At 31.7% G+C, this 13,457-nt stretch overlaps 1 protein-coding gene across 2 annotated transcripts; it reads right to left on the bottom strand.

The window, feature by feature from the left end:
• Positions 1–9,206: 9,206 nt before the first annotated feature.
• LOC132627056 (pathogenesis-related thaumatin-like protein 3.5) lies at positions 9,207–13,035 on the bottom strand. Of its 2 annotated transcripts, XM_060342133.1 has the most exons (3): positions 12,956–13,035; positions 10,688–11,282; positions 9,207–9,819 (listed from the first exon to the last, which is right to left on the bottom strand). In XM_060342133.1, the coding sequence occupies exons 1-3, from the start codon at positions 13,011–13,013 to the stop codon at positions 9,684–9,686; spliced, it is 789 nt and encodes a 262-aa protein (XP_060198116.1). In that variant the 5' UTR covers positions 13,014–13,035; the 3' UTR covers positions 9,207–9,683. The 2 variants fall into 2 exon arrangements, with proteins under 2 accessions (XP_060198116.1, XP_060198115.1); XM_060342132.1 differs by lacking the exon at positions 12,956–13,035 and having other exon boundaries at positions 10,688–12,942.
• Between the last annotated feature and the right edge of the window lie 422 nt (positions 13,036–13,457).

Genomic DNA, 13,457 nt, shown 5'->3' with positions numbered 1-13,457 from the left:
GCTTTAGGTTGATATCTTTGAACTTAGAAATTCGCATAGTTTAGCAAATTCAAAACTGCTTCTTTTTTTTTTTTAATTTTTTTTTTAATGGTAGTAAAATGCTTTTTTAATTGTCATGGTGGGATAACTGGTGGTTATGGTAGTTTCTGGTGGTGTGGCAAAAATGTGTGAAAATGAGAGGAAACTGGTTTTAGTAGCATATAGGGTGCTGTCTTCATGTTATTATATATTGGATATGCCACATGTACATCATTGTATGTCATATGTATATATTGTATATATCCTATAGAATGTCATATGTAAGTACATTATTATATACATGACATGTGGCATAGATAAAATATAGAAGTAATATACATATGATATATAAATGATATACATGAGATTGTTCTTCTTCAATTTCGAAATTCAATCTAAAATTGATCTAAAACCTAACCAAGTCGTCTCAAGCTTGAGATATATGCTCCTCAAAATATTCTCAAGCTTTTAGGAATGACACCCGGTCAAAATGATTCCAACTTTGCAAACATTTTAAATTGAAGCTTCACTTCATCGACGGCGGCTGACTCTGATGCTTCACGTTTTGTGTTTGAAAAATCCGAGAGAAGATAAGAAGACTGGAAAGATTTTTGAAATCCTTACATGTTATATGAAATCTTTGTTGCTATATTTTGAAAGTCAAATAGTATCATCTTTTTTAATTAGGGGTCTAATTACATACATCTCTGTTAATATCCTATGAATTATATGGGTAAAGATGATGGGCCCATGAACTAGCCCATGGACTATATTCATAAGGGCTAAGGCTCAATCTACAGTCCAAGTCCATATTTTCATAAACGGGTTAGACTCGTGCAAATGGATTTAGGACCCGTTTGGCCATAAGAATTATTCACTTTTTTCAGAATTCTTTTTTCCACTTTTTTCAAAAATTAGTGTTTGGCCATGAATCTTCAAGTTGTATTTGGAATTTGAAAAACAAGAAAAAATTGTTTTTCAAGTTTTCTTCACTTTTTTCACAACCAAAACAAGTACATTTTAACAAAAAAATTACTATTTGCAAAAACTATGGTCAAACACAACTCCAACTCTAACTCCAAAATTCCAAAAAAGGTTAAAAAGTTTTTGGTTTCTATGGACAAACGCCTACTTAGACTGTTTGGGTCAAGACTTAGGGTGTTTTTGGCAGGAAGGAAAATGTTCTCCATGAATTGAAAATAAGTAGGTTTCTTAATTATTTTTTTAGTGTTTGGTAAATAAGCAAAAAAAATATGATCCCAAGAGAATTTACATGTAATCTTGCAAAGGAGAGAGTGGGGATTCAGGGTTTTGGTGTTGGGGGGGGGGGGGGGGGGGGGAGGTCAAGAGGTGGGGGTTAGTTGGTGGGGAGGTGGTAATTATAATAGAATGTCCGTTATCGAAATTGTTTTCTCTACTTCCATTAGAGAAGTTATATTCCTCATTTTTAAAGAATTTATTTCCTAGAGAAAATATTTTCCAATACATTTTGACCAACCAAACAAGCAAATATTGGAAAAAATCCATATCAAACGCACCATTGGGCCCTTTAAGTTAAAAACATATGAAGACAAAAATTAAAACCTGTATCAAAATTCATATATTCTTTATTTGTACTTTTGGGTGTTGTTCTAGCTAGTGACGTAGTTAGTCTACCCACCAGTTTCCACCATACAACCTTGACGCTATCCCAGATGAAATGGAACATATTGCAGACGATTTTAAGGTATCTACTAATTGTTGACTCATTTCAAGACTAAGAGCAGTCAATGATCGCAGATGAAACAATTGCATGAATTTCAAGACTTGATTAGGAAGTGTTTGAATATTCATTTTGACGATTTATGAAAAAAATTACTATATTTGAAAAACTTAGGAATTGCTTATCCAAGCCAAGGTGAATTTAATTTTTTCTTCAGAAAAGAGTTAAAAATGTCCTTAACGTATTAGAAAGGGTTCAAAATTGTTAGAAAAATGAGATTTTTCTGGATAGTCTTTAATTTAATATTTCCTATGTCTTGATGCTTCTTGATAGCTAATTGGTCCCTAGATTGCAACATTGCACCTTTTGTATATATCAAAAAGGGACCTTGTCTTCAAAATTGGCGAATCAAGTGAGGATTCCCCATCTGATTCTTCATCTTCTTCCAAATTTTCAGAGCCAACTGATTGTATTTGTTAAATAGGTTGCCGACGAAAGTTATGGATGGAAAGACTCCTATTGAGGCATGGAGTGGAATAAAGCCATCTGCCAGACATTTAAAAATCGTTGGTTCAATATGCTATTCTCATGTTCCTTCAGTCAATAGAAGCAAACTTGAACCGAAAGGTGAATTGGGGATTTTTATTGGATATTCGTCGCAAGTACAGAGAAAACAAATAAGGTTCAGGAGAAACTTTTTTCATTCATTTCATATTCCAAAAGGCATACACACATATATCTACGTAATACACTTCAAAAGTTAGTAGGACACCTTACTTACCCAATTACTATTGTCCTTTCGGAAAAGGTCCAAAAATACCCCTGAACTATTGAAAAAGGCTCATAAATACCCTCATTCCACCTTTTGGTCTAAAAATACCCTTAAGGTTTGTTTTTAGCTCAAATATACCCCTCAAACTAACAAAGTTAAAGTTAACTCTTTTAAAAAGCCAAATGGCATTTTGTGATTGGACACATATATTATTTAATTTAAAAATTAAAAAATATGAACAAAACTGATTTTTTTTTTGCATTTCGTGAATTAATCAACGAAATATGTTTTTTTTTTTTTTTTTTGCATTTCGTGAATAAAAAAACGAAATAGGAAATTATAATTTTTTTTTGCATTTCGTGTATTGAAAAATGAAATAGGATAAAAAAATTATTTTTGTTCATATAAAAAAAAAATTGGAAAATATATTTTGTCCAATTTTCCAATTTCGTTTTATATGAACGAAAATAATTTTTTTTTATCCTATTTCGTTTTTTAATACACGAAATGCAAAAAAAAAATTATAATTTCCTATTTCGTTTTTTTATTCACGAAATGCAAAAAAAAAAAACATATTTCGTTGATTAATTCACGAAATGCAAAAAAAAAGAAACAGTTTCGTTCATATTTTTTAATTTTTTAGTTTTTAATTTTTAAGTTTCCACACAATTTAAAAAAAAATGTAAATTACGGAATTTTATTATTGGCAATTTTTTTTTTTTAAATTTGGATTTTTTTTAAATTACGGAATTTTATTATTGACCAATTACAAATTGCCATTTGGCTTTTTAAAAGAGTTAATTTTAACTTGTTAGTTTGAGGGGTATATTTGAGCCAAAAACAAACCTTAAGGGTATTTTTAGACCTAAAAGGTGGATGGAAGGGTATTTTTAGACCAAAAGGTGGAAGGAGGGTATTTATGAGTCTTTTTCAATAGTTCAGGGATATTTTTGGACCTTTTCCGTTGTCCTTTCTTACAAGACATATTCCACAAAACAAGGACCACCATTCCTTTACAAACTAAACAAAATATCAAAATAGGAAATATTAAATTAAAGACAATCTAGAAAAATCTCCTTTTTCTAACACTGGAGGTTCCACCAAGACTTAATCCAGATAATTCAGTTTATAAGTACAAAGCAAGGCTTGTTGTGAAAGGTTTTGCACAAGTTGCTAGTCTGGATTATGGAGACACATTTGCATCTGTTGCGAGACATGATACTTAAGGCTTCTATTTGCTTTGGCAGCCCAATCAAATTGGAAGTTGTATCATCTAGATGTGAAATCGGCGTTTTTAAATGGGCTGTTGTAGGAGGAGATTTATGTTGATCAACCAGAAGGCTTTTTAGTTGTAGGAATGGAGGATAAAGTAGTTTCAAAAGCTAACAGAAATGTCCTCCTTCCACGTATTAGATTAAATTTGTCCTTCCTTCCACCTATTAGATTAAATTTGTCCTCCTTCCGTTATATGACATTAAAAAATGGCTCAATTAGATGATCGGCTCAATAACAAGTTCAAAAATGTGTGCACTTAGATTGATTCCCAAAAAGACACATTTACTGAAAGGACGATACCATTTTCCAAATTATGTTCAACGGTCTCACCTTTCTTTTTATAATGAAAAATAAATCATTTTCTCCTTTAAAACGTTTAAAAAATTTAAAGAAAAATTAACATATTAACTTGTTATTAAAAAAAAAAAATGGGGCCCCAAAAATATGGTGCCTAAAGCACTTGCTTGAGATGCTTAACCCTTCAGCCGCCCACGATGATGTTGACTATGTTGTATTTCTTGAAATTTTATCTTTGCAGCAGGTTAAACTAATTAATATTAACAATTAGGCCAAAATAAGGAAGTAATAATTACATTAATTATGGTCCATTAACTTGATGCAAAAGGAGCACTTGATGAGTGGTGAATACTTCCCATATGTTAGAAGAATGGAATGGACTGGAATTAATCTTCAAGCCCTAAACTTGGAAAAGGAATTTTTTTAATTTTATTTTTAACTTCAACTTGCCTCTTTTCATACACATTCCTTTTAGGGAAAAGGACATAAAGGGCCATCCGGCCCAAACTATTCCCACCGGATGGCTCATGTTTCTCCAAACCCAAAGTGTAGCCAACGCGATCTTTTGTGGTGACTTTGGTCGCCATTAAAAGTCCGTTGCAAAAAAAAGGACTATTTGTGGCGGCTTTAGTCGCCACTAAAGATTTTATTTTTTATTTTTTTGGGTAAAAGCCACTGAAGATCAACTATGTATAGAAAATCTATCATACGTATAAAAAATTGTATCATTGTTGTATAGAATATGTATCCCTACCGTATACGTATAGAAAATATATCATAGGTTTTTATAATTGTTGTGTAATTTGTATATAATAAATGTATCATCAACGTATACTCACTAATCATACATATATTATGCATTAATATGTACATTATACATTGATTATACACTAATGATTCATATATTATACATATGCCATACATAATATGTATCATCAACGCATACTCACTAATCATACATATATTATACATTAGTATGTACATTATACATTGATTATACACTAATGGTTCACATATGTATCGAAAATGTATATCTATAGAAAATGTATCATAGGTTTGTATCATTGTTGTGTAATTTGTGTATAATAAATGTATCATCAACGTATACTCGCTAATCATACATATATTATACATTAGTTATACATTGATTATACCCTAATGATTCACATATTATATATATTCCATACATAAGTATAGAAATGTATCATTGTTGTATAATTTATGTATAAACTGTATCAGTCTTGTATAGAAAGTGTTTCATACATATACAATATATAAACTGTATCATTCTTGTATAGAAAGTGTATATAAACTGTATCATTCTTGTACAGAAAGTGTATATAAACTGTATCATTCTTGTATAAAAAGCGTATATATAATTCCAGCATATGTATATAAACTGTATTATTCTTGTATAGAAAGTGTATATAAACTGTATCATTCTTGTATAGAAAGTGTATCATACGTATAAAAAATATATCATACATATACGTATAGAAACCGTATCATTGTTGTATAGAATATGTATCACTACTGTATATGTATAGAAAATGTATTATACGTATAGAAACTGTATCATTATTGTATAATATGTGTCTAATAAATGTATAATTAACATATAATTTATGTATAATAAATGTATAATTAACGTATAATTTATGTTTAATAAATGTATAATTAATGTATACTTACTAATTTTATTAGTTTGTATTTGATATATTTTACTTTGTTAAGTTTTTGATAATGGTTACTTTAGTTTATTTATTTAATTCTTCTTTTTTAATCCCTAGTAGAAGATAGAAAAATAAACGGAAGTTTGCAGCGAACCTTTAGTGGCGACTTTAGAAGTCTCCACAAAAGTGTTTTGAGATATTTCTTGAAGGCTCAATCAACGTATAAGTATACACATATTATACATGTTTTGGAATATTTTTTGAAAGCTCAATCACTGTTTAAGTATACACATTATACATGTTTTGAAACATTTGTTGAGGGTTCAATATGAATTTTAACCTTTAGTGGAGACTTTTTGAATTGCCAAAAAAAAAAAAAAGAGTTGATCTTTAGTGGCTACAAAGTCGCCACAAAAAGTTTTTTTTTTCTAAAGGCGTTTGGGCTGATGGGCCGGCAGGCCAGCTCACGGTATTAGGCCCAAATGTGAGATTAGTTTGGCCTGTCGACCATTATATGTCCTTTTCCCAAGCATATTGTGGGGCCTAACACTAGAAGCTGATAAAGAGTCCATTGCTAGGTGTCATTCATTTTTTGTGAGGATTGCCCTTCAAAAGCACTGGTCTTTAAGTTTTGCCTCTTAAACTGGTGGTCTTTAAGTTTTGCCCTTCGCTAGAAGCCCCTTGATTCCGGGTTCGAATTCTTGCTCAGTCAAAAATTAAAAAAAAAATCACAAGGCAGAATTTTGAATGCAAACTCTACCTGCAGGCATACAAAACTTTGCCAGCAGGCAGAGTTTTCCTAACTTTGGCCCGAATAGGCCTAACTTGCTAAAAAATCTGTCTTGCGATTTTTTATTTTTTTTTGACTGAACAGGAGTTTGAACTCAAACCTCTTGATATTAGGCGAAGGGCAAATATTATAGAACACCAATTTAATGGGCAAAAATTAAAGCCCACCCCAAAATAAGGGCATTCCTACGAATTGCTCGGTGTCACTCAATTAAATACACTTTCTTTTCTAGGAGGATTGTGCGAAAAAAGGGTATATGTAAGTTATGCATAGAGATTAAACATATTTCAATATTGTTTTTTATAGAACTATATAATTTAATTTTAGATATAAGATGTATTTTTTTTAATAGACTAATATATGATTTTATACACACAATATCTATATCTATATCGACACTCGTTACCTACCATCATGATAATATACATTAATTTCAAATATCTTACCAATTGCATATCAAATTCAAATAAATAAATTATAGAGGAGAAATAGACTATTATTCCAACCTTATCATTTAATTTCTTTATGCTTAATACTATTATGCTAACTAACCTCAAAAGAAGGAAGATAATTGAGTAACTTTGGTAATTGAAGGCAAAATCAGAAATCACAATAAGACACTTTTTTCTTTCTTTTATTAGATAACCAAACAGATTATTTAATAATATAAATGATTTTTAAAATTGTACACTAATCAGCATGGGATATAGGCGCAAAGCGCGTGCCCGGAAATTAATTGTAGACACGTGATTTTTGACCCTCCCCGTGTGTTTCACCTTATAGTGTTTAAATATTTCTTTTAATTTTAATTCTTGACGTGTCGATTTTATTCTATTTTTATTTAGTAGGCTTATTTGCGAAAATCAAAAAGAACAAAATATTTGCTATTTTTAGAGTATAAGTTTTGTATTTTAAAGAAAGAAAATTACAAAAATATGCTTTGTAGGTTTTAATTTTGCTTAGACAGTTATTTATTTTAAGATTTTTTTTTCTTTCTTTTCAGTTATCTAGAATTAGTTATTAAATATATATATATATATATATATATATATTTGTTTTTATTTATTTATTTTTATTTTTACATTAAAAAAAAATGATGAGCAAATGGGATTACACCACCTCATCACATAATGACAAAGCTCCGTAACAAACCTTATCACAGAAATAAGAAAAAGGGGGTCACGTTTTTGGTGGAAACATTTTTTCATAAAAAGGGGATAGCAAAAAGGGGGCCCGCGAATTTAGGGTCTGTTTTTGTGCACAAAGGAACACGTGAATTGGGGGATTATTGTTAGGGGTGGGGACCACGAAGGGACCTATATCATATTCAATCAAAAAAAAAAAAAACCAGGAGGAGCATGGTTAAATATAGAGAGCAGCTTTGTTTTTTTTTTTTTCGGGGGGGACTGCCTACTCTTTTGATAGCAGTAGCCCACTATACTTCTCTTCCAACACCTGAACTTTCAGCCGTCATCCAACACCATATGAGCTCCACCATTAGCTCATCATCTTCATCTCCCTTAAACATCCAAAGTTTATGAAAAACAGAGTACCTTGAATCCACTATGATTTCGGGTCTCGTATCTCGTTTTTTGGGCTGAGTTAACGAGGTCGAGGTTGTTGTTTGAAGTCCTGCTTGGGGTTTCTGGCCGCTGGTTCCGCTCAATGTCGCCGGTGAAATATTCGGGTCAATAGCTTCATCGAGTTCCTGTAACTTAAACAAAGATTCATCTATACAAAGGTCCATGGTCCTGTTTGCTTTCAAGTTTAGTCCGCATTTTTCCTCTGTAATCCAATGCTTGGAGATATAAATAGTTATCAATACAATGAAGGAAGTTTTACGCCATTAAGGTCCACTTCTTACTTTTCCTCTTTATTTTTTATTATTACTAGTTCATATATGTCTGTTGGATTTTCGTTTTCCTCTTAGTTATTTTTGAGCCGTTGATTTTGCATAATCTTCGTTTCTGTGTAAGTTTGGATCATGCTGATGTTTAAATGGGGTTATAATACCTTCATGGACCTTTATTTGAACTACTGGATATAAAGTGTTTTGCTGGGTCTTTATGTTGGATTAGATTGTGGAAGATCTTAATATGTTTAGAGTTTGGTGTTGGGTTTAATGATTATTTGAGTTTGTTGGATGGATGTTCAGATTCGTGTTTTAATATGGATTAAATATAGTTGGTCAGCTGTTTAACTTTGGTATAAAAATCAGATGTTTAACTTGGTTACGTAAATCAGTTTTTTTTTTTTTAGTAATCAGTTGGCCACTAATTTAACTATTAAAAAATCAAATCCAAAAGCTTTAGTAAACTTGAGGCGCAAATTACAAGTTGTCTTGATTATGTAAACGTGCGCGCGATGTGATCGCGACAATAAATTAATAATAACCAAATAATTTTAAGTTTCGGATTTTAGAGACAAATAATTGTCTTTAACGCTAGATGAGCTTTAGGCGCGTTTTAAGATGTTTGTTTCGATTAAGAATGCGGCTACGCATCTTATTTCGAGACACCCTAATAACTCAAGGATGCGGTTACGTACCTTGGCCGAACTCTTTTTAATAATTAATTTTGTTTTGAGTAAGAATGCAGTTATGCATCTTATTTTGAGACGCTTAAAAGATCCGGAATGTGGTTACGCATCCGAATTAAAAAAAAAGGGTAAAAAGTTCAATAAATAAAAGTACGAGCAAATCAAGGCTTGGGAACATAATTTATCCAAAATAGATTAAGCTAAGTATAAGTCGATAAAGCGACCGTGCTAGAACCACGGGACTCGGGGAATGCCTAACACCTTCTCCCCGGTCAACAGAATTCCTTACCCGATCTTCTGTTTTCGCGGACCATAATAAAGAGTCATTTCCTTTTGATTAGGGATTCATAAGGTGACTTGGAACACCAAAACTCAATTCCAAGTGGCGACTCTGAGTAAATAAATAATCCCTTTTCAAAACCGTCACTTCAAATGGAAAAACCCTTTACTAATAAAAACCTGCGCGTTTATAGCGCGGGGGCGCAAAAAAGGGGTGTGACATTAATAACAAAGAAATAGCATAAACTTTGCAACAACAGTTTTTAACGGGGAAAAAAAAAAGTGTAAACCCAGATAACTTTCCCAGAAAAAAAATCAAAAGAATTCCCTTTATACATATTATAAGATGATCTTCAAATTGGCAATGAGGGTTAATCCAAGAATTATCATCCACAAATTGCTTATCGATGATCTTAAATTGTTTGATCCACTGCAGACCAGCTTGTGATCATGGTATGAGCATACTTGTTTTTTCCTGCAATTTCAACATATCAAATTTACTCCTTTTGCTTTTTAAGCAGGTGTTTGGCCATAGAAATCAAAAACTTTTTCATTTTTTTTGGAATTTTGGAGTTGGAGTTGTATTTGGCCATAGTTTTTACAATTTTTTTTTTTTGTTGAAATGTACTTGTGGTTGTGAAAAAGGCGAAAAACTTAAAAAACAAGTTTTTCAAATACAACTTGAAATTGTATTTGGAATTTTCATGACCAAACAATAATTTTTGAAAAAAGTGAAAAAAAATAAACAGAAAAAAGTGAATAATTCTTATGGCCAAATGGGTCCTAAATTTCATTTGGATAAAAGGTAAAGGAAAGGAAGATTGTGTCATAAAAGGAGAATTTTGTACCCTGGATTAAGAAAATTCTCTTAATCCATTTTCTCTTCGATTATTACGAACAATAAATTGCTCCTTCAATGTATATTTACTTGAATCTTGCTTTAAGAATTAATAAACTCGTGAATCAAAGGATTTATTTAAGAAGTGCAACTAGATATTTAAATGAACAAAGTAGGGATACAAACTGTTTTTTTTTTTTTTTTGTTGGAATTTCCGCTTCTTAGTTATGACGAGTAGTCTTGACACGTTCTTCCGGATTCACATGATCATATTGCTAGGGTGAGTGTGTGTATATACACTTTGGTTTGAGGGACATGCAAAAATATACCTTCTTTTTTTTTTTTTTGTGCAAAGAGCATTTTATCCCTCAAGTGAGACTTTTCGGTATGAATTCAGATTAGTCAGCCTAAAAAGTGGATATCGAATATGTAGCGAAAAATAATACTCAGAAAAGAAAGAGAAAAGTAAATTAAAAATAAGAGAAATTAATTTATTTTAACATACGTTGAGGTGCAAAAGCCAATAACATAGTCGGTCCCTGAGCATGTAAAAATGCTAGTTGGATCATCATATGCATAACTATAAGCAGTGGGACAAACTTCCTTGAATTTCTTGGAATAAAACGTAGGTTGACAAGTCGTTGGATTTCCATAATTACCCCTACAACAATACTCATCTGTGTTAAAGACATCACAAGCACTCCTACATGCAATAACTTTTCCATTTTTCTTAACAGCAAGTTCCTTGGGGCAATTGTCTCTTAAATCACCATTACAACCAGCAACACTACAATTTCCTTTACCATTAAGTGGTGTAACGCATATTGGCACGTTAAATCCATCGACAAGACTAACATCGTAAAAATCGAGTGAAGCAAGGGTAAATTCGGCAAGTGAAGCAGGGGTTTTTCCGGTACCCGAACATTTGAGAGATGGACCACAATCACCCGTTTGGCATGACCCCTTACCGTTTTTGTCGAAATTGCAACCTGTTCTACCCCAAATTCTGCCTTGAAAACCAACAGGTGCAGTGAAAACCATGGATTGGCCTGGTTTTAGAGTAAATCCACCACCGTTGAAGTTGTCCCCTGGGAAAACACCTGACCAAATTGTCTCTTTGCAATGGTTTATTATGGTGAAAACTCTAGCAGACTCAGAGAATTTTATTACACATGTCATACAAATTTAGAGTAAGTTGCTACGAAGTCTGGGGTGGACAGGTTTGGCATAATGCAGTAACGACTTTGGCTTAAATCCTGTATTTCTATTAAAAGTTATTGAATATACATACAAATAATCTATTCGAACCCAGTAAGTAAAATGAGTTGTGATTCAGAACCCTTAAATCAAAAATTCTAACTTCGCCTCTGTGTGGAGTGATCTCGTTGAAAAAATTGAAAGATTATTGTTTCACGTATTGTTACGTGCACTTTCATAGAGTCGTGGACTCATGGTTGCATATAATCATCATTTTCTTCGGTTGATTATAAGTTTTGGGATACTGATACACATATAATTATTTAGAATTACTCGTAAAGGATGTATAAATTTTGATAACAAACTAATAGTGTTACATGACATGCGCGAAAAAGACTATAACTATATGGTAAATGAGAATTCAGTTTTGAAATATTTGAAGAAATAAAGAAGAGGAGAAAACAAATGATTGCAACCAAAAGAGGGGAAAAGGTGGAAATGGGTATAAGCAATTAAGCATGCTGCTGGGTTCGCTAATTTTAAGGAAACGAGATCTTTGTCCCCTTTTAATTTGAATAGAATAAAATGACATTTTCAGAACAATATGTGTTTTTTTCGAATCTCTTATGTGTAAAAAAATATGTGTTTTTTTCAGATCTCTTCTAAAAAGGTCATAAAAATAAAAATAATTTATAAAAGGCTAAAAAACTATTTCTCTCCGCTAATTTCTATAGAGTTTCAACAAACAACATTCTTCTTTCACAAATTTGATTATCATACTACATATTTTAATATCTATAAGCATTTAACAGGAAACCCAATTATTATTATATAGTAACTTATTATTATTATATAGTAACTTGAGATTGTTATATAAACTCATAAATTTCAGTTATGAATCTATTCCGTATAATGATTTTCGTTCTACCTCATTAGACATTCCTTTACAATAAAAAAAGGTTGCACATTTCTTTAGTGCGTGTTAGAAGATGGTTTGTAAAGTGCAACATATATATTCGTTTTTAGCTTCTTTGGTTTTTTAACATTTTAATTTTGTAGAGGTCACGGGCATTAAAAGAATAGGACTAATTGTGGAATACTCCTTTTTTAATTTTAACTTCAAATAGCTTCTTTTACCAAACTTTAACCATATATCTATCAAATACCTTTTGAAAGTTTCTAAACCAAGCTTCACAGTTCACATGGTACAATCTGATGATGGACTTATTCAAATGTAACACACAATTACACTTTCTTTTGTTAATTCAATAAATGTGTCAGATACTTGAAAAAGAATATGAAGAAAACCAAATAATTATTTTTTGGGTTTAGATGGGGCAGTGACAGAGTCAGAAATTTTAATAAGAGAATTCAAAAAACTATTACTCCATATATGTGACAGAAAGCAATTTCTGAATCACCTTTGTTACTACAGAAAAGTTTCTCTTGTGTCAAGCCCGCAATGATACTGAAAATTTTGTTTTATCCTACTTACAGGCACGATTTTCTAGGAAAGGGATTCAATTGAGGTAAAATAAACCGCTTAAGCTAGTAAATAGAAACATGAAAGCAATACCTGATAAAAGACATAAAATGAGCAAAACTCTTTGAAGAAGAACTAGATATGAAGCCATTGTCTTTTCCTTTTGTGTAAAACTTTGTTAGTTTTGCAAAACATACAACAGTGAGTGAATGATTAAATAAGGTACGTAAAAGGAAGGGAAAAGGACATACAATGGCCAACAGACCAACTAATCCCACATTTGGGCCTAATACCGTGAGCTGGCTGGCCGGCCGGCCCGAACTATTCCCAAGCGCTGACCGGCCCAGCAGCCCAAACGCCTTAAAAAAAAATCTTTGTCGCCACTAAAGTTTTTTTTTTTTTAGTGGCAATTCAAAAAGTCTCCACTAAAGGTTAAAATTCATATTGAGCCTTCAAAAAATGTTTCTAAACATGTATAAGATGTTTATACTTATACAGTGATTGAACTTTCAAAAAATATTCCAAAACATGTATAATATGTGTATATTTATACGATAATTGAGCCTTCAAGAAATATCTCAAAACATTTTTGTGG

This window comes from Lycium barbarum, chromosome 2 (genome assembly GCF_019175385.1).
Source record: "Lycium barbarum isolate Lr01 chromosome 2, ASM1917538v2, whole genome shotgun sequence".
NCBI lineage: Eukaryota > Viridiplantae > Streptophyta > Magnoliopsida > Solanales > Solanaceae > Lycium > Lycium barbarum.
Note: the sequence above shows the minus strand (reverse complement) of the source record. Positions and strands in the feature narration are given on the sequence as shown.